Here is a 22106-nt window from a genome sequence, read left to right as displayed (position 1 = left end):
TTTTAGATAAATATATTAAATTTAAAATTTATAAATTTAAATTCTTTTTTATAATTTTTTTTTTAATATTACTTTTCCATTTACAAAACCTTTATGAACATAAATTTAACTTCTCCAAACCCTTTACATCTCCTCCGTTTCGTTCCCTAGTGCCTCACACTTCAGACAAAACCTCAAGCAGGTATCTTCTGAGATTCTCCGTTTTCCAACTCTTCCATACTTCTCTCATTCCATCCGTTTATGTTCGCATTTTCAATCTCACTACGGCTTTTCCTTCCACTCCAGTTCTTTTCTTTGAGCAAAACGCAGCGTTTTTGGTTGCGAGTTTGTGCTGTTTATAGACCCACTCCAGCAATGTCGATGGTGTCTTTTGAAATCATAACGAACATTAAACCCTAGGAATTGGGCAATGGCTCCAGCAATGAGCTCGAACATAGAAAAATCTACATGGATTTGCATCATAGCTGGAAAACTCGACAATATCTGAGAATTAGGGTTAGATTTGTGTCCAAATCTAACCCAATGTTTCAATTGATAACCCTAATTGAACCCCATGAGTATCATTTCAGAACTTGCTGTCTTTGATTGCCTATATTTATATGCATTTTTCAATTCCTGCTTTTTCCAGTTTATTGGTTCTTATGGTGATTGGTTGCTTTTGGTAATGGATTCACAATTTTTTCTATTTATTATTAATATTATTATTATTATTATTATTATCATTATTACTATTTAGTGATTTTTATTCTAAGTTTGATTGAGAGAATCAAATTTAAAAACATGGATCTGTGGCAGAGTTCTAGCATTTCTCATTGTTGTTTATAAAGGGTTTTGGAATTTTGATGGAGTTTCTACTATGAGGTACACAGCCACGTATGCCTTGTTTTGTTCAATTTGTTTACATATATGGCCAGTAGACATGTACTGTAACGCCCAAGTATTTTTTTAAGAGTAATTTAGGAAATTACTAATAATAATTAAATTAGTTAATTAATTAATTTAATAAAGTGGAAGAGGGGTAAAAGTGTAATTTTATAAATAAATACCCTAGGTATAAATTAGAAATTATATTTCTTCCTGTTCTTTTCTGAATAGAGTTCCTGTTTATAGTTCCTGTTCTTTTCTGAATAGAGTTCCTGTTTGTAGAATTTCAGATAACGTAGGTTGGAGTCAGATTTCAGGGTTGAAGAACAAATCTATATAGGTAAGATTATAACCCTTAGTTTAATATTTTAGATTCATTGGTTAATTTCAAATACATTAGATATCTTTTGGAAAACCCAAATTTAGATTAGGGTTAGTTTATTTTATTTTTAATTCGTTTAATATCAAATTAATAAAAAATTTAAGATTTTGATTTTATTGTTGGAATTTAGGAGATCTTAAGTTTTATTAGATGAAAAAAAAAAAATTTGGAAGGTTTCGATTTTAGGCTAGGGTTAATTTAAAAAAAAAATATATTGTTATTGGTGGTTGAAGAAATTAGAAAATGTTAAAAAAAAAAAAAAAAAAAAAAAGAGAACGTGTGCACAGTACTAGAACAAAGAATAGAAAAAAAAACACACACACACAAGAGACGCGTGTGCACACTAGAAGGAAGAAAAAAAAATGCTTTTTGGTGTGTATCGAGATGAGTAATGGTTGAGTGGGTATTGAATTTGATAATTAAAAAAAATGATATTTAGTTTTAGATAATAACTAAGATAATAATAATAATGGTCTTTTTGTAATAAATAGAATGAGAGATTTAACAATATATATATATATATAGAATTTTATAATGAAATAAAATTGTAATTTAATTAAATTAGTAATGTGTTATTAGAAACAAATTGAGAATTTATTAATTATAATTAAATAAGGAATAGAGTAATTAAATTATTACTTTGTTAATCAGAAATATTAATCTTAACATTTAGAAATTTTAGGATTATCAGATTTATATTTTGAAGTAAATAGTAATAGTTGTCTTTTTATTGTGTTAGATGAGGAGTAGACTTTTCAGAGTTATTTTTCCTTCAAGGTCTTTGCATATTTTGAGGTAAGGGAAGTTAATGCAATATTTATAAAATTAAATTATCTTATATGTTATTTTGAATTGTGGAAAAGAAAATGATATTTTGTTACCATGTATAGATCAAATTGTTTTGCACTAAATATTATGTTGGAATATTTTGTTTTATTTATGACACAAAATATGGAGATATTATGTTGTGTAAATTTGAATACTTGAACAAAAACATCACTCTGGTTTATTTGGCCCTTGTCAACGGGATATAATAGTTGACCTTTACATTTCATGGTGGGAATGTAATTGATTTGGACCTCACCTTCTAGGGGTTTGGTTAGAGGTTACTAGTACTAGTAGTATTTGGTTCCTTCCACCAAGAACAATTTGAGGCTAGCCACCTATTTGAAAAGTCTCACCTAACTGGGCATTTGATATTTGATAACTAGAGTAATGAAAAAAAATTGAATGGATTTGATTGAATCTTATGTGAAAGTGTTTGAATTTGACATGAAAATGGTTGGTTGAAATTTAAATATATTGGTATTTTTGAAACTCTGATATTTGATGAGAAAAAAAAAACGATATCTCCTATTTGAAATGGAAATATATGATCCATGAACTCCATTAATATTTCTTATTAGGCTGTGAGCTCATTCCCAATTGTTGAAAATTTTTCAGGTACTCTTAGTTCGAGTGATGATTAGGCTAAGGAATGGTCATCATTAGGATTTGACTTAGGATTTTATGTTGGATTTTGTTTAACTGTTAGTTATGTTCACCCTTTGGTATTTGGAAGTTATTTGGATATTGATCCTTCAAATTTTATGTTAGATCAAAGTTGAGTTTTGGAGATTTTGAAATTTGTTCTAGTACTTGAATTGTTTAAGTTTGCAAATATTTGGACAATGGATTTTGGATAGTGGATGTTTTAGTTTTGAAATTGAATTTTGAGGATTTTAGATTTTGTTCCGCTACTCTGAACAGGTATTTGGTAATTGGTAACTTCCAATTACAAGATAATTGTTTGGGTCAGGTTACACTGTAAGCCTTCGGGTTTAAAGTGTGAATTGACCGTCACGCCCTTGGAGTGGGTCTTGGGCCGTGATGGTCATTTCACACTTTAAACCCGAAGGCTTACAGTGTAACCTGACCCAAACAATTATCTTGTAATTGGAAGTTACCAATTACCAAATACCTGTTCAGAGTAGCGGAACAAAATCTAAAATCCTCAAAATTCAATTTCAAAACTAAAATATCCACTATCCAAAATCCATTGTCCAAATATTTGCAAACTTAAACAATTCAAGTACTAGAACAAATTTCAAAATCTCCAAAACTCAACTTTGATCTAACATAAAATTTGAAGGATCAATATCCAAATAACTTCCAAATACCAAAGGGTGAACATAACTAACAGTTAAACAAAATCCAACATAAAATCCTAAGTCAAATCCTAATGATGACCATTCCTCAGCCTAGCCATCACTCATCACCCGAACTAAGAGTACCTGAAAAATTTTCAACAATTGGGAATGAGCTCACAACCCAATAAGGAATATTAATGCAGTTCATGGATCAAATATTTCCATTTCAAATAGGAGATATCATTTTTTTTTTTCATCAAATATCAGAGTTTCAAAAATACTAATATATTTAAAATTCAACCAACCATTTTCATATCAAATTCAAACACTTTCACATAAGATTCAATCAAATTCATTCAATTTTCATTACTCTAGTTATCAAATATCAAATGTCCAATTAGGTGGGACTTTTCAAATGGGTGGCTAGCCTCAAATTGTTCCTGGTGAACGGAACCAAACACTACTAGTACTAGTAACCTCTAACCAAACCCCTAGAAGGTGGGGTCCAAATCAATTACATTCCCAAATGTAAAGGTCAACTATTATATCCCGTTGACGGGGCCGAATAGTCAACTATTATATCCCGTTGACAAGGGCCAAATAAACTAGAGTGATGTTTTTGTTCAAGTATTCAAATTTACACAACATAATATCTCCATATTTTGTGTCATAAATAAAACAAAATATTCCAACATAATATTTAGTGCAAAACAATTTGATCCATGCATGGTAACAAAATATCATTTTCTTTTCCACAATTCAAAATAACATATAAGATAATTTAATTTTATAAATATTGCATTAACTTCCCTTACCTCAAAATATGCAAAGACCTTGAAGGAAAAATAACCCTGAAAAGTCTACTCCTCACCTAACACAATAAAAAGACAACTATTACTATTTACTTCAAAATATAAATCTGATAATCCTAAAATTTCTAAATGTTAAGATTAATATTTCTGATTAACAAAGTAATAATTTAATTACTCTATTCCTTATTTAATTATAATTAATAAATTCTCAATTTGTTTCTAATAACACATTACTAATTTAATTCAATTACAATTTTATTTCATTATAAAATTCTATATATATATATATTGTTAAATCTCTCATTCTATTTATTACAAAAAGACCATTATTACTATTATCTTATTTATTATCTAAAACTAAATATCATTATTTTTTTTTTTTAATTATCCAATTCAATAGCCACCCAACCATTACTCATATCGGGTACACACCAAAAAGCATTTTTTTTTCTTCCTTCTTGTGTGCACACGCGTCTCTTGTGTGTGTGTGTTTTTTTTTTCTATTCTTTATTCCAGTGCACACACGTTCTCTTCTTTCTTTTTTTTTTTAATATTTTCTAATCTCTTCAACCACCAATAACAATATATTTATTTATTTATTTTTATTTTTTTAAAATTAACCCTAACCTAAAATCGAAACCTTCCAGAAATTTTTTTTCATCTAATAAAACTTAAGATCTCCCAAATTCCAACAATAAAATCAAAATCTTAAATTTTTTATTATTTTGATATTAAAAAGAATTAAAAATAAAATAAACTAACCCTAATCTAAATTTGGGTTTTCCAAAAAATATCTAATGTATTTGAAATTAACCAATGAATCTAAAATATTAAACTAGGGGTTAGAATCTTACCTATAGAGATCTATTCTTCAACCCTGAAATCTGACTCCAACCTACGTTCTTTGAAATTCTGCAAATAGGAACTCTATTCAGAAAAGAACAGGAAGAAATAGAATTTCTAATTTATACCTAGGGTATTTATTTGTAAAATTACACTTTTACCCCTCTTCCACTTTATTAAATTAATTAATTAACTAATTTAATTATTATTAGTAATTTCCTAAATTACCCTTAAAAAAATACTTGGGCATTACATCCTCCCCTCCTTAACAAAAGTTTAGTCCTCTAAACTTGACATACCTGAATCTTGAAATAATTGAGGATGTTTTTCTCTCATCTCTTCTTCTAACTCCCAAGTGGCCTCTCGGATACTATGATTTCTCCACTGGACCTTTACCAACTTGACAACAGCATGTCGCAGTACCTTATCCATCACATCCACAATTTGAACGGGTACCTCTTCATAGGTCAAGTCCTCAGAAATTTGAATAGGCTCCAACTCCACAACATGAGAGGGATCATAAATATACTTCCTCAAGGTTGAAACATGGAAAACATTATGAATCTTAGATAGACTTGGGGGCAAGGCTACTTTATATGCCAAAGTGCCTACTTTTTCTAATATTTCAAACGGACTCACAAAACGAGGACTAAGTTTTCCTTTTCTCCCAAATCTCATCACAGACTTCATAGGTGAAACTTTCAAGAACACATGATCACCCACCTCAAACTCCAAATCTCGCCTACGATTATCAGCATAACTCTTATGTCTACTTTGAGCTGCTTTTAATCTTTCTTTAATCAAAACAACTTTTTCAACAGTCAACTGCACAAGTTCAGGCCCCAAAAGTTTCCTTTCTCCAACATCATTCCAACAGATAGGAGATCGACATTTTCTACCATACAATGCCTCAAAAGGTGTCATCCCAATGCTAGCTTGAAAACTATTGTTATAGGCAAACTCTACTAAAGGTAAATGATCATCCCAATTGGGTACCTGAAAAGTAGTCAACAAATGGGAATGAGCTCACAACCCAATAAGGAACATTAATGCAGTCCATGGATTAAACATTTCAAACTCACTTGCAAAGTAGGAGATATTGTAATCAATCATTTTCATAAAGCTGTGAGTAAATTTTTTTTTTTTCCAATACATTCAAAATTTCTAACTGTATGCATTTATTTCTGGTTCAAACAATTTCATATCAAATTCAATCAAAACATTCCAATAATTTATTTACTCTGGTCATCAAACATCAAAGGGTGCCTAGTTAGGTAGGACTTTTCAAATGGGTGGCTAGCCTCAAATTGTTCCTTTAAGGTGGACGGAACCAAACACTACTAGTACTAGTAACCTCTAACTGAAACCCCTAGAGGCTGGGGTTCAAATCAATTACATTCCCCACCAAGAAATGTAAATGTCAACTATTATATCCCATTGACAAGGGCCAAAAGTCAACTATTATATCCCGTTGACAAGGGCCAAACAAACCAGAATCAAATATTTATTTCATTTATTCAAATTTACTACATATAATATCTCCACATTTATTTGTCAAAAACATAATATAAAATTCTAACATACTTTTCATGCAAAACAGGTTTGATTCATGCATAAAACGGAATATAACCTCAAACGTTTTCAAATAATGTATATATATATATATATAAACTGTTTCAAAAAAGAATTTAATAACTGCATTAATTTCCCTTACCTCAAAAGAAGTTCTCAAAAACTTTGGAGAAAAATAATCCTGAAAATCTACTCTTCACTTAACAAAACATAAGAGGAACAATTATTACTATTTATCTAAAATTATAGGTTTGACAATCCTAAAATTTTAGGTATTCAAATTATTATTATTATTATTTTTATATATTTATGAAAGGTAATTTAATCTATTCATATTTTAAAAATTAATAAATTTCTAATTCATATAAAATTGAATTTATTTATTTATTTATTTATTTTAAAATTTATTTCTTGGGACACAACTTAATTAAACTATAATTTATTTCAATAATTAATTTCTATGTTATTTATTAACTTATACTCATCATTAGTATAATTATAATACCAAAAACTTTACTTTCTTTTATTTAAAACTTCTATTCTTTCGGTTTTTTTTTTTTTTTCAAACATAAACTTTATCCATTATTGTCAATATAATAATATATATATATATATATATATATATATATATATATGTATACATTAACTACCAAACACCATCCATCCTTCCATTCTTACACACACCCACACCCCATATATATATATATATATTTTTTTCATTCTCCAATTCCAGTGTGCACACGCGTCCTCCATTTTTATTTTTTTTATCCTTAATCCATTCTCCAATTCCACAGTGTGCACACGCGTTTTCTAGGTTTTTTTTTCCTAAAAACTTAAGAATTTCCAATTTCTAACAATAAATCAAAATCTTAAATTTTCACTATTTGATATTAAAACGAATTAAAAATAATAATAAATTAACTCTAATCTAAATCGAAATCTTCACAAGAATTTTTTTTTTTCTAAAAAAAAAAAAAACTTAAGATCTCCCCAGTTCCAATAATAAATCAAAATCTTAAATTTTCACTATTTGATATTAAAACGAATTAAAAAAATAAGTTAACCCTAATCTAGATTTGGGGTTTTCCAAAAAAAATATATCTAATGTGCTTGAAATTAACTAATGAATCTAAAATAATAATCTAGAGGTTAGAATCTTACCTATAGAGGTTTGTTCTTCAAACCTTGAAATCTGACCTCAACTTCACGTTCTCTGGAAACTCTCTACGAATAGGAATACGATTAAAAAAAAAACAGGAAGAAGAAAATTTTCTATTTATACCTAGGGTATTATTCGTAAAATTACCTTTTCACCCCTCTTCCATTTTATTAAATTAATTAATTAATTAATTTAATATCATTATTAAGAATTTCCTAAATTACCCTTTAAAAAAAAAACTTGGGCATTACATCAGGGTATTTGTGATGTCCCACATCGGATAGAAGAGCAAGTTCATGGCGCTATATATGTAGAGACTCTTCTTAACCAAGTAGACGCGTTTTAAAGCCGTGAGGACCCTCTTGGGTCCAAAGCGGACAATATCTATATGGTTGGGTGCGGGTCGTTACAAATAGTATCAGAGCCAATCCCCGACCCCGGTGTGGGGGTTTGTTTGGCTCCGTAAGGGGTGTTTGTCTGTTTGACCCCGCAATCCCATGGGACACAATGAGGATGTTGTGTCTGCATGAGGGGGGGGGTATTTGTGATGTCCCACATCGGATAGGGGAGTAAATTCCTGGCGCTATATATGTAGAGACTCCTCTTAACCAAGTAGACGCGTTTTAAAGCCATGAGGGCCCCCTTGGGCCCAAAGCGGACAATATCTATATGGTTGGGTGCGGGCCGTTGTTTGTAACGACCCACTCCCAACCGTGTAGATATTGTCCGCTTTGGACTCAAAAGGCCCTCACGGCTTTAAAACGCGTTTACTTAGTTAAGAGGAGCCTCTACATATATAGCGCCAGGAACATTCTCCCCTATCCGATGTTGGACATCACAAACACCCCCCTATGCACACACAACGTCCTCGTTGTGTCTCATGGGATTGTGGGGCTAAACAAACGAATGCCCCTTACGGAGCCAAACAAACCCCCACACTGGGGTTGGGGATCGGCTCTGATACCATTTGTAATGGCCCGCACTCAACCATATAGATATTGTCCGCTTTGGGCCCAAGGGGGCCCTCACGGCTTTAAAACGCGTCTACTTGGTTAAGAGGAGTCTCTACATATATAGCGCTAGGAACTTGCTCCCCTATCCGATGTGGGACATCACAAATACCCCTTCATGCAGACACAACGTCCTCGTTGTGTCCCATGGGATTGCGGGGTCAAACAGACAAACACTCCTTACGGAGCCAAACAAACCCCCCACACCGGGGTTAGGGATCGGCTCTGATACCACTTTGTCACGCCCCAAGACCCACTCCAAGGGCGTGACGGTCAATTCACACTTTAAACGCGAAGGTTTACAGTGTAACCTAACCCAAACAATTATCTTGTAATTGGAAGTTACCAAATACCTGTTCAGAATAGTGGAACAAAATCTAAAATCCTCAAAATTCAATTTCAAAACTAAAACATCCACTATCCAAAATCCATTGTCCAAATATTTGCAAACTTAAACAATTCAAGTACTAGAACAAATTTCAAAATCTCCAAAACTCAACTTTGATCTAACATAAAATTTGAAGGATCAATATCCAAATAACTTCCAAATACCAAAGGATCCAAATGAACATAACTAACAGTTAAACAAAATCCAACATAAAATCCTAAGTCAAATCCTAATGATGACCATTCCTCAGCCTATCCATCACTCCTTACCCGAACCAAGAGTACCTGAAAAATTTTCAACAATTGGGAATGAGCTCACAACCCAATAAGGAATATTAATGCAGTTCATGGATCAAATATTTCCATTTCAAATAGGAGATTTCGTTTTTTTTTTTTTTCTCATCAAATATCAGAGTTTCAAAAATACCAATATATTTAAATTTCAACCAACCATTTTCATGTCAAATTCAAACACTTTCACATTATCCAATTCAATAGCCACCCAACCATTACTCATCTCAGGTACACACCAATATGAAAGTGTTTGAATTTGATTGAATCTTATGTGAAAGTGTTTGAATTTGACATGAAAATGGTTGGTTGAAATTTAAATATATTGGTATTTTTGAAACTCTGATATTTGATGAGAAAAAAAAAAACGATATCTCCTATTTGAAATGGAATTATTTGATCCATGAACTGCGTTAATATTCCTTATTAGGCTGTGAGCTCATTCCCAATTGTTGAAAATTTTTCAGGTACTCTTAGTTCGAGTGAGGAGTGATGGCTAGGCTAAGGAATGGTCATCATTAGGATTTGACTTAGGATTTTATGTTGGATTTTGTTTAACTGTTAGTTATGTTCATTTGGATCCTTTGGTATTTGGATATTGATCCTTCAAATTTTATGTTAGATCAAAGTTGAGTTTTGGAGATTTTGAAATTTGTTCTAGTACTTGAATTGTTTAAGTTTGCAAATATTTGGACAATGGATTTTGGATAGTGGATGTTTTAGTTTTGAAATTGAATTTTGAGGATTTTAGATTTTGTTCCACTACTCTGAACAGGTATATTTGGTAATTGGTAACTTCCAATTACAAGATAATTGTTTGAGTCAGGTTACATTGTAAGCCTTCGGGTTTAAAGTGTGAATTGACCGTCACGCCCTTGGAGTGGGTCTCGGGGCGTGACATGTACTGCAACTAATTACTTGGGTTTTAAATCCCGTTTAGATTTCCATGTATGGCTGCTGTTAATAGAATCATTATTTACCCATCAAAAAAGAGATCAAAGCCATTGAATATGCCTTTTAAGATGGAATTTGTTGCATTCTGAATTTTGAGATTGTGATTTCAAGTTGGGCGAACAATCACTTCAAGGTTTCATATAATCAACATATAATACACTTTCCATATGATATAATTCTTAGAAAAATGACTACTCTTAAGAGTAGTAGAAAAGTCCATTTGTGTCCTCTTGACTTTGCCTTAAATAGGCATACCATTACTTTCTTCAAGCTGGAATTCATCCCCATGGAGTAGAAAAGTTAAAGCATATCGCCCTATTGGGTAGTGAAATGAAAGAATCATCCAGTCCACCTTAAGGTCAAATTGAATATCTTGTGCAGAAGTGAATGGTTAGGTCAATTTCCTTGTAACATCCTTATTAATAGAATTATTTAATAAATGTATGAGCTAGACAGTACAAGATTGCGGAAATTATCGATTGTTCTTTCCTGTGACAATTTTTTTTTTTTCATTCATCTTGGTTAAGGACTCTACATGCTTTCTTGTGATTTACTCTATTTATTCAAGCCCTCCCACAGCTCAAGCTGCCTTAAATGGTGCTCGAAATTGGATTGACCAGAATCACCAGTTTCTAAGGTTTCCCAAGTTTCATAAACCAGTTTTGGGTAAAATAATATTTCTAAATTGTGTCCAAATCCAGTAGGATTTATCCTTGTGTATAGGTGTTGAGGAGTGTACTATGTCCTTATCATGTGTCTTGGAATGGCACTACTTTCGATAGCTTGCCAATATTGACTTCTTTGTTACAGATCTATCTTCTTAAGCAATTTCTTATTTATCGATTTTTTTTGTTCAATTCAGGAAGAGCAAGTGATGCAAACATCTTAGCTTGAGAATGAAAGGGTTACGGATACAATGTTTAACTGTGAGGGCCAGAGCTCATCCATGATGCCAGTAACATTACAGGCAGTGGCACATGAAGGGCATAAATAGACTTAATCAGAATCATGACAGCAGAGGGAAGGGAAGATGGTTAGATTCCTTTAGGTTATTTGGTTCCCGGAAAATACTAAGGAAAGAAAAAAAATGTAAAGGAAAATGATTTTTTTATGTTTGGTTGTCCTATGAAAAATATCAAAGAAAATCAAATATGATTAAAACTAATTAAAAACTTATGTATTTTAAAATTATTTAATCTTTATATTGATGAGTTAAAATAAATAAAATGAGTTTGAAGTAACAAAAAAAATAATTTATCAACTTTTAATCTATTTTTTTATTTTCCTTCACTTTTTCTTTCCTTATGTTTTTCCTTTATATTTTCTTTCCTTTGCATTTTCCTTCAAATTTTCTGGGAACCAAACAATGCTATGTTACCCCTGAAGCTTTTGATGAAATTTAACTGAAATCCCTTCTCTGGCGGAAAATTTAACATTCATCTTGCATTAATATTTAGAAAATCATACTACACTTAGGCGGTGTTTTTTTTTTTTGGTTTTTTGCTAAAAGCAATTTGTTTTTAGAATTTAGGTTATTTGTTTTTCTACTTTTTTCATAACTTATTATATTAACTTTTTACTAAATAGAAAAAGTCAAAATATGTAGTTTTTTCTAAATAGAAAAAATAATATATTGGTTTTTCTTTACTTTTTAATACTTAATAGAAATAAAATACTGCAAAAACAAACAACCTAATATTTAACACAATTAAGCATTAAGGTTATATTTAAAATTAAGTAAAAAAACAAACACCACCTTAGTTTACTTTCATTGAGCATTGCTATTTGTTATTTTCCGAGGGTTAGTAGTATGGGTCCCACATTGTTAACTGTGTCATCACTTGATCTCAGTCTCATGCAAAACACTGAATTATGGGATTACTCCCAGATCAAACACTCATGCACTTGTTTAAACCAGCATACGTCTCACAATGTACACATCACTACACTGCATACTTTGTTTTTTTACCTTGTTTGAATGTAAAAGTTAAGGAGACATACTAAAATTTAATGCCTTATTGGTCTATAATTAATAAATTATTTTTGTCATTAATTACTAGATTTTTTATCGTAATAAAATCAAATTGCATGTGTATACAAGCCTTTGCTGTTTAATGCCAAAACAGGGTTCCATCAGATGATCATTACTTGTAACCAACCTATAATACTGATCACCAACCATAGAAAAATGTATTATATGTATCTTCTAATAAGCTCAAATTAGCACAGTAGTATTATTTAATTTGATAGATGTGCAAAGCACGTGCTTTTGCTAGTTTAGATTTTAATCTACCATCCTATTGTGTACCTGGCAGAAAAAGAGAAGTCCAAATCACAATATAATAACTTATTAGAATCAATAGAATAGTTTGAAACTATATGCAAAGTCTTAATTTGTTAGTTTAACCCATTGAAAGAGACTTCTAAATTGTAATTTAGATGCAAATTATTAGAGGGGTGTTGAGAAAATGACAATTTGGTAGGCAAAAACCCAAGGAAATTATCATGGATCATCAATATAGGGTGGTTGGGGGCTTCACTTGGTATTTTATGCAACTAAGGAGGCAATGCTATCATGTGCGAATGGTGCAATTACGTGATCTTCTGCACATATTTTGTCAATGGACATGACTGGTTTACCAGCATTGCCATGCGTCTCCATCAGTTGATTGAGGTCTTGCTTTCTTGGCAACATGGTTGGACTACCATCAAAACATGGGAGTCCAACCATGCATAATCTCATGGCATGTGATTGACATGCATAATCTTTTCTAAAATTATCCTCTCTAAATATTTTCCTATTGAATTCTGGTGTTGCACTGTTAGGTGCTCATAAATAAAGCTCAGCTTGCTTAGTATTGATGATATGGTAGTGACTTAAGCCAGAAGCATTCTCCTCAACTGACTCCAATATTAACACCATCCTTGATTTCATTTTCTTTTTTTTCTTTTTCTCCTTCTTGCAGGTTCAATGAGAAAGCTGGGATTCGGGCTCTGCAGTGAGTCCACTTTTGGTCTATGAAAATTTTCTTTCTATCATGGCTGCTTATTTACAACTCAATTTCAGTTATGCCTGTGATCCTTTCACAAAATATTTTATGATTTTTTGGTAAAATGATTATTAGAGGGCATTAGAGGCATTTTAGAGGAAGTCTTTTTTTTTTTTTATCCTTTTATCCTAATCTTCACCACTTGGGTGAAAAAGAGTATTGATGTTGGCAACGCAACGGTTGAAGCAGTTCATCGGATATTGATTATTACATTTTCACCATGCTAAAACGACGTCGTTTGGTCAGTGAGGAATTTCTTTTCCTTTTGAGTAGTACAATTCCAATTCCGCTTCCAATCCTGGTCCGTGCTTAGTTATCAAAAAGATGAAAGTATAATGCTATTGCCACTCCAGGGAGTGTGTACAAAGGCAATTTTTTTGTTGATTGCTTTCCTTCCTTATCAAATACTTTTCTTTAATTTCATGTCCTTTAGGACGAGCTCCGCCGTGTCGCCTCTTTCGTCAATATCTCATGAAGCTATTGATCTCTCGACACGTGGACACGTCACAACCGTTGGATAAATGCATGAATCAGATAACAAGTGGTAGATAAAATCAACGGCTGAACTTTACGGTCGAGGGATAACCGTGGGCCCACGGCGCAGAAAACAGACTCGCCTCCGTCCGACACCTAAACGGTGACGTCGATCGTTTTTTACCGTTACCTTGTACTTTTCCGTTAAAAGCGCACGTTAGAACCAGGTATAAAAGCCTCGGCTTCTACTTCCACTCGCAGAAAGCGAAAACGCCGAAAACAAAAAATCCATTTTCCAAAAAAAAAAAATCAAAAACCAACGCTCCTGAACTGATAACAGAGTGAAGCCAACGACATCTCCACCAGCAGTTACGAACCTTTTTCTCTCTCTTCTCTCTTGAATCGTTTTCTCAGAGCTCTCTACTCTCCGATTCGACTCGTTCATGGCCGTTCCGACGCTGAGCCATCCATTCCGACTTCCTATATTTATCGCGACATCGCCGCCCTTCGATCCTCGTTCAGTCACTGTTGCATATTGCTTCTTCTCATAGTGATTTGTAGTTAGGTTTTGTGCTGTTTTACAGTGCGATCTGCGCCCTTGGTTTGTTTGAATCTCACAGATCTGAAGCGGTAATCGGTTGTCGGTGATGTCGGAGTGCGCAGATTTATTAGCAGCTTCTAGCATCGCCGGTAATTATAATGTTAATTGTAATTCACCCGTAGTTTGGTTGCGGTTTTTTATGGTATTGGAGTTTTTGTTGGTGCTCCGGTTGGTTGCTGAGAAAATGTAGGAAAAGAAAGGAAATAAAATTCTGAATCTTACATTTTTCGTTGTTTTTGGGACCCTAAAAAGCTACAACCTCGCAAAACTGGGTGTAGTACAAATATTTAGTATAGTTCTGGTGTTTTTTTCTGTTCATTTAAAAGCTTTGGTCTGGTTACTGAGAAAAGATGGAGAAGACATGTAAATCAAAGCACGGATCTTAGATTTTCTATTGTTTTCCGATTGAACAAAGTAAAGCCTTAAATGAGCTAAGCCAAATATGAATATAGGCTGGGCTGAGGTAGAATTTTCACTTTAGGGATCCAAAGCACATCAAGTATGAGGTTTTTATTTCATTAAAAAAAGGGTGTTTTCCTTAATGTGATTCAAAATTTACTTTCTTATTATTTCTCAGTCTTCTTGGCAACTGAAAGGTGTAAGTAAATCTGTGAAATGCAGGGCAGTAGGTTGATAATTTGTAATGGAATTTTGAGTTGCTTGTGTTAGGGTTATTAATTTTGAAGGCTGTTGATCCTATGTATACCTAAGTCTTCATTTGGTTGGCAAGAAGCATAAGGAAAGAAATGATTGTGCACATGTTTAATCCCCTGTAGATGCAAAGATTTTATAAGTAATTCAAACATACAATTTCTTTCTTTTCTTTGGAACTATTAGGTTATACATGCTTTATAGTCTTAGTGCTTAGGTTGTCATGGTTGTGGTATGGTTTCTTTGTTCTTTGTAGATGAACTTTTCATATGACATTTGGATTGCAGGAATTTTGAGAAAGGCAGAATGGTTGTTTCTGAGCTGGTTACTTATATTATGTTATATGATATCCATGGCCCATGCTGATTTACCTGATAATCAACTGGAAGCACCATTGGTGTCTCCAACTAGTGCGCCATTAGCTACACCTGCTCTTCCAGATCTGCCCTTGCCATCTAATTTGCCGCTATACCATAGACGAAAGCAGAAACATCCAATGCCAAGCCATGTGCCAAAACGAGTGCTAGCACCATCCCAACCTCCTGATTATGGTCCACTTGTGACTTCTGCTCACCCTCCTACAAGTTCACGCTTGTCAAAACCGTCAATGAAGAGGGGTGGATTGGTATCTCCTGGTACTGGCCTTGTACCTCCTCATTTGGAAGATATTGCTCCTATGCAGTCCAATGCTGGCCCCATTCCTGTGGGTTTAGCTCAGCCACCACTGTCTCCTTCAGACTCCAGTAAGACTTATTTTCTATCAATATTGCTTTTACAGTTTTAGCACTTGTTTAGTAATTTGCTCGCCATGGAAAAGAAAAGGGAGCATACTACTGTCTACTAATACATTATCCATTCTATAATTTAATCATCGAATGCATCATAAAACAACCTCCTACTGAACTCTTAAGAAATTAAATCTGTATTATCTAAATTTTACCACGTCCCAATCTGATATTAACATTGCATTTATATCTCATTCTGCCAGATTGTTGTGAACCAGACATGGTGCTGAAACAGGGGAGCCATGGTTGCCATTGTGTGTATCCTATAAAGGTCGACCTTGTCCTTTTGAATGTCTCACAGAACCCAAATTGGAAACTTTTTCTAGAAGAACTAGCCACCCAGCTTGGTTTACGAGTTTCTCAAATTGAGCTGATAAATTTCTATCTGCTCAGCTTATCAAGGCTAAATATTTCAATGGATATTATTCCACATACAGGGATCAGTTTCTCTGCAAGCGATGCATCTAAAATAAACTCTTCACTTGCTGCACATATGGTTCATCTAGACCCTACATCAGTAGGTGTGGGTGATTACAAACTTCTTAATGTAACCTGGTTTAAGCCCCCAGTGCCCTCTCCAGGTAATTCTGACCTGTACTCTTATGCTGTTAAGATTTCACTGTACATGTTTTAAATGGCATGGTTTCTTTTTTGGAATTAGAAAGCTAGAAATAATTCAGGCTAGTGGTTAATGTTGGTGATTGTCTATTACTTTCTATGGTAGCAATTCATAGATTAAGACTGATGGAATGAGCTCTTCTCTGCATTGGAATATATTTGCATTCCTAATGTCAAGGATTGTTTTATAGAAGTCAATTCTGTTGAATGTATATTTACATAGCTTTGCGTCTGATATACAGCTCCTCTTGTTGCTACCTCACCCATGGAAGCACCTGCTAATCAGTACTCAGCTTCTACCTCACATGTCGATTCAAACAAAAGGAAACACCCAAATTTGGTTCTTATTCTTGGTATCATTGCTGGCATCTTAACTGTTGCCATTATATGTGTGATTATGGTTTCTTTATGTGCATCCTGTCGTAAGAAGACAAAACCATCTCCAGAAGAAAATGGTATGTATTTGCAATCAAATTTTGGTTCCATACATTGTCTATCAACCTTGTTCCTGGTTTTAGATGTTTGATAATTTTTACTAAATGTGCCTGTAACAATGAACTACAAGTATAGACCAGAATGTCTACCTCTATTTAGTAACACCTATGGGATTACAGTGGCAAAAGGTTGCATATTCTGAAAAGAAACTTCTATTTTAAATAATTAAAATCTAAAATGATTAGTAATAGAACTTAATTAACCTAGAACTGAGCTTGTAGCTTCAAATCTCAAATGGTTATCTGGGATGTAAAGCTGCCTGGAAGAACAGGGGTCTTGTCTTGTACTATCCATCTGTTATTTCTCATAAACTTATGCCTTGTGGGGCATCTGTTATTTATCATGTTTTGAATGCACAAAATTTGTTATTTTTTTTTTTTTATAGACAAAGGCAGATTGAATTAATAAATGGCTAAAAACAGGGGTTGCACCCTATGTATACAAACAAAACCCAACCAGACTGCAGAAAGGAGAAACAAGACCTACAATAGGGAGGCTAGTCTCCATTAAGAACACCCAACAAGTCAAAAAAAGAGGGATTGTTATTCATTCCATTTGAAATGAATCTATACCATATTTCCATGTTAGTGTATACCTATCAAAAATTATTTCCATATTACGTACAGCATCATTCTTCAGATTTCAAGAACTGACAATGTTTAAACCTTTTTCTTATTTCCCATTCCCAATTTCATGGTAGTTTCTAATCTTCTTTGTTTCTGATAAAAAAATTTCATGGTAGTTTCAATAAAGGATGCTTTTGCATCTAAAGTTCTACAGAAAACAGGATGGAACTGTCTTTTCTGTGTGCAAACCAATTATCGAAAGTTGGTTTGGATACATTTAACCAAGTTTCACAGAAACCAATTGTGCTAATTTGATCTTCCTGAGTTTGCTGGTCTTTGTAACTCTTTTCTTTCTTTTGACAAGTGCAATCATTCATCCAATAGCACGGTGCAGTTTTTAGCAATACCCAAGTGGGTGTATTGTCAGCTTAGGAACTTGGTGGGATTAAAGTTATTTTTCTACTTGTGTCAGAAAGTTTCTGTGATAACTCGATTGGCTGGAGATTGCTGCAACAAAGTGCAGTGTTTTCTTGAACAAATGCTGCAATCTGAATCTTGCACACTAAATGCAACATGAATAATGCAGAGGATGCTACATGTAGTACATGGGAACTTTAGGACTAAAACCACTTCCTCAGCTGAAGAAGAGACATTAGGCCTGTGATAAATGAGGAATGCATGAGACACCAGAACTAGACCTGAAATGAATTGATTCCAATTGATACTGCATGTCTGTTACATAAATATAGTTTTTCACCAAAAATGTTTGGGTTGCTTATGTTTTATTCTTATTTTTTGCAGTAAAGCCAAGTACTGCAGATCCAGTTCCAGTTGTAGGATCTCTTCCTCATCCAACAAGTACACGGTTTCTTGCATATGAAGAACTTAAGGAGGCAACGAACAATTTTGAGCCTGCTAGCATACTTGGTGAGGGTGGGTTTGGCAGAGTTTTCAAGGGTGTCTTAAGTGATGGTACAGCTGTGGCAATTAAGAGGCTTACTAGTGGAGGGCAACAAGGGGATAAAGAGTTTTTGGTTGAGGTCGAGATGCTTAGCAGGTTGCATCACCGTAATCTTGTGAAACTTGTGGGTTACTATAGCAATCGTGACTCTTCACAAAATCTCCTTTGTTATGAGCTTGTCCCAAATGGAAGCTTAGAGGCCTGGCTCCATGGTAGTTTGCTTTCTTGAACCACAGATTTAATGAAATCCTCATATATTTATCTCTCTTTCCATTGTCCCTATTATGGATTGTGTATCTTGGAAAAAAATATAAAACTCTGTACTTTTGGGAGATTTTCAATACATAGTATTGACAATGGTCCTGTTCTGCTCCAGGCCCTCTGGGAGTCAACTGTCCTTTGGATTGGGACACCCGAATGAAGATTGCTCTTGATGCTGCCAGAGGGCTTGCATACCTGCATGAGGATTCACAACCCTGTGTTATCCACAGAGATTTCAAGGCGTCAAATATATTGCTCGAGAACAACTTTCATGCCAAGGTTGCTGATTTTGGCCTAGCCAAAAAGGCACCTGAAGGCAGGGCAAATTACCTGTCTACTCGTGTGATGGGCACATTTGGGTTTGTCATACTCTCTCATCTTTTGTCCTTAACTTAGTATTACCTAGTTTAATGTGTAGTAATGTTACTAAATTGGTTTACAGGTATGTAGCCCCTGAGTATGCTATGACTGGACATCTACTAGTAAAAAGTGATGTTTACAGCTATGGAGTTGTCCTCCTTGAGTTGTTGACAGGGAGAAGGCCTGTGGAGATGTCACAACCATCTGGACAGGAGAACCTTGTTACTTGGGTTAGTAATATTTCTAATTTATTTGATCTTTACCATTCATGGTTCCTTGTGCTTTTCTTTCTAATAAATTACCCAAGCATTTCTTTCCAATGAAAACGTACATTCTGGGCAAAATAGTTAGACAACTGGACTGTCTTGCTTTCAGGCCAGACCAATTCTTAGAGACAAGGATCGGCTTGAAGAGCTAGCTGATGAAAGGCTTGCTGGAAAGTATCCAAAGGAAGATTTTGTACGAGTTTGCACAATTGCAGCAGCTTGTGTTGCACCTGAAGCAAACCAACGGCCCACAATGGGAGAAGTGGTGCAGTCACTGAAAATGGTACAGCGTGTAATGGAATATCAGGATTCCATGCTAACTTCCTCCAATGCGAGGCCGAACCTGAGGCAGTCATCTACCACCTTTGAATCAGATGGGACATCATCAATTTTCTCTTCTGGCCCTTACTCTGGTCTTAGTGCATTTGATAATGACAATATCTCTCGGACGGCAGTTTTCTCTGAAGATCTTCATGAAGGACGATAAGCATTTCTCCACCAGAAGTTGTCCTCATCTGATCTGAAGTTTGACCACCCTGTAAAATAATGTGAGCTGTTTTGCCAGTTGAAGTGGGGGAAGTTTGGCGTAGAATTCTTGAAATGGTCAAAGCTGTACCATCGTCATTGGTGGGGGATGAAATGGGTGTTCTTTTCTTTTCTTTTTTATTTTTCCTGAAATCTGCTGTGGAGAACCACTGTTCAGTTTTCCCTAGGCAGTGGCCATTCTCAACTGTGGATGATTCTCTGTATATATGTACTGTAGCTTTGTTTTATTGCATTGGTTTTTGAAGGTTTTCCACTTGATTTCTTTCCTTCATCTTCGTATTTCACCTTTTCTTTTTCAAGTTCCCCATCATGTTTTCTAGCTTCTCCTGGGTTTGGGTTTTTCTTTTTTGCTTAATTCCTTCACAGAAAATGTGAGCATTTGCAAATGAGTGAAATTGTTTGAAATTATCTGATGCAAGTCTTTAATTACTTTGGGATTTGATTACAATTGATATCGTTCAAGGTTAATTGTTTACAAAATAGTTGGTTTATTCTTGCATATTCTTCTGCAGACTTGGCCCAAAATCGGAAGCTGTGAACCCATAAAATGACTGAAAATTATTACTTACAAGGTCAGTTTTCCGATGTATCGATGATGGGCTGTTGAGGTAACAAAGAGGATCAAATTGTTTTTTTTGACAAATCATTTTTCCCAAAAACATTGGTGTAGTTTGTACAACAACCCTATTTTCATGGATAACCATTCCCACACCATACTAAAAACCCCCACCCTTCACCTCTCAAATCTCTCGAGTTCTCCCATTGCCTTTGCCTCCATCCTCCAAGAGAAGGGACGATGGAGCAAACCAAACACCTTCTACTCATCATCTCCATCTCCTCTCTTCTCTTATCCTTCTCTGCAGAAGCCATTTGCGTCCCCAAAAACACCACCCGTCAGGCTCATTCCCCAGCCCGGCTTCCCTCAATCCGATCACCACCACATGTCTCTTCCCCTCCCCGGCGGCCCGTTGCTTCCCATTCGACCCCATTCGACCCTGCCATCAAGGCAATATGTGAGAAAACCGACTATCCTTTTCTCTGCATGTCCTCCCTTGCTCCATTTCTAGCCAGCTCGAACAACCCGGCTGCACTCCTGGAGATGGCGATAAAGGCATCCGTGAACTACACCGAAGCCGCTCTAGCCAAAGCCATGCGCCTATCCTCCGACCCCTCCACATCGTCCATTACCAAGGCCTACATCGCAGACTGCCAGGAGAACTACAGCGACGCCATCGATAACTTCAACATCGCAGCCAACGCGATTTCCAGCGGCGATATTGGGTTGATGAACAGCATGCTTAGTGGGGCTATATCAGATTTTCAGACTTGTGATGACGGTTTCGCTGAGATGAATGAGCTCGATTCACCCTTCAAGGAAATAGACACGAACCTCTCTCACATGGCCAGCAACTGCCTGGCCATTGCTGCTTTGCTTCCTTGATATAATCAACTATGGGGAGTCAGCCATTGTTGTGTTGTTTATCATCATTTTCAACTGCTTTCTTCTTTGTTGTATGCAACACAACTGCTTATGCAGAAAGGATATATACATATACATATACATGCATGGAGGAATTTTTAAAATTAAGCTTCATTTGAAATCTGCTTTCTTATTTTCTTGTTGGGCATGTTTTGGCGAGAGAAAGTCAGAGATTAATTCAAATTGAGTTACCTTCATTCCTTTTTAATCTCATCGATTCTGGGAAGAATTACGCGAACTTTCCCCACGTTAATTTAATGGAGTTAGCGGCAGTTTTAAGCTAAAAATTTTGACAAAATGGCCGAGCTAATTAAAGGTGAATGATTTGAATTAACTTTTAATTAGCTTTTAGTTTTAAATTAAACACCAAATTAATTTTATATTATCATAAATTAATCCCTAAACTAAACAAACAATCATAAATTAAATTGAACTTAATTAAAGTGGCCAATTGATTGCCCCGTGCATGCTCTTCCAAAACTAAGAGAGTTATTTGATTAAAATGGATCAAATCATCCCAATCCTTAAAAAATATTCATTTTTAACAAAAATGACCTTATTTATTTATTTATTTTGTAAAAATAACATT

The 22106-nt window shown here is 34.4% G+C and overlaps 2 protein-coding genes across 3 annotated transcripts; both read left to right on the top strand.

Moving 5' to 3' along the window:
- Window positions 1-106: 106 nt before the first annotated feature.
- LOC100264089 (proline-rich receptor-like protein kinase PERK15) lies at window positions 107-20295 on the top strand. Of its 2 annotated transcripts, XM_010653950.3 has the most exons (10): window positions 107-181; window positions 11266-11436; window positions 13370-13402; window positions 15467-15922; window positions 16168-16545; window positions 16825-17037; window positions 18445-18816; window positions 18981-19224; window positions 19308-19455; window positions 19601-20295. In XM_010653950.3, the coding sequence occupies exons 2-10, from the start codon at window positions 11412-11414 to the stop codon at window positions 19976-19978; spliced, it is 2247 nt and encodes a 748-aa protein (XP_010652252.1). In that variant the 5' UTR covers window positions 107-181; window positions 11266-11411; the 3' UTR covers window positions 19979-20295. The 2 variants fall into 2 exon arrangements, with proteins under 2 accessions (XP_010652252.1, XP_002270928.2); XM_002270892.5 differs by lacking the exons at window positions 107-181; window positions 11266-11436; window positions 13370-13402 and adding an exon at window positions 14165-14617.
- Window positions 20296-20479: 184 nt separating this feature from the next.
- LOC104879796 (pectinesterase inhibitor) lies at window positions 20480-21611 on the top strand. The gene has a single exon (XM_010653949.3). It carries the CDS (start codon window positions 20834-20836, stop codon window positions 21476-21478), a length of 645 nt encoding a protein of 214 aa, XP_010652251.1. The 5' UTR covers window positions 20480-20833; the 3' UTR covers window positions 21479-21611.
- The last annotated feature ends 495 nt before the right edge of the window (window positions 21612-22106 follow it).

Source organism: Vitis vinifera, chromosome 7 (assembly GCF_030704535.1).
Source record: "Vitis vinifera cultivar Pinot Noir 40024 chromosome 7, ASM3070453v1".
In the NCBI taxonomy this organism is placed as follows: domain Eukaryota; kingdom Viridiplantae; phylum Streptophyta; class Magnoliopsida; order Vitales; family Vitaceae; genus Vitis; species Vitis vinifera.
Note: the sequence above shows the minus strand (reverse complement) of the source record. Positions and strands in the feature narration are given on the sequence as shown.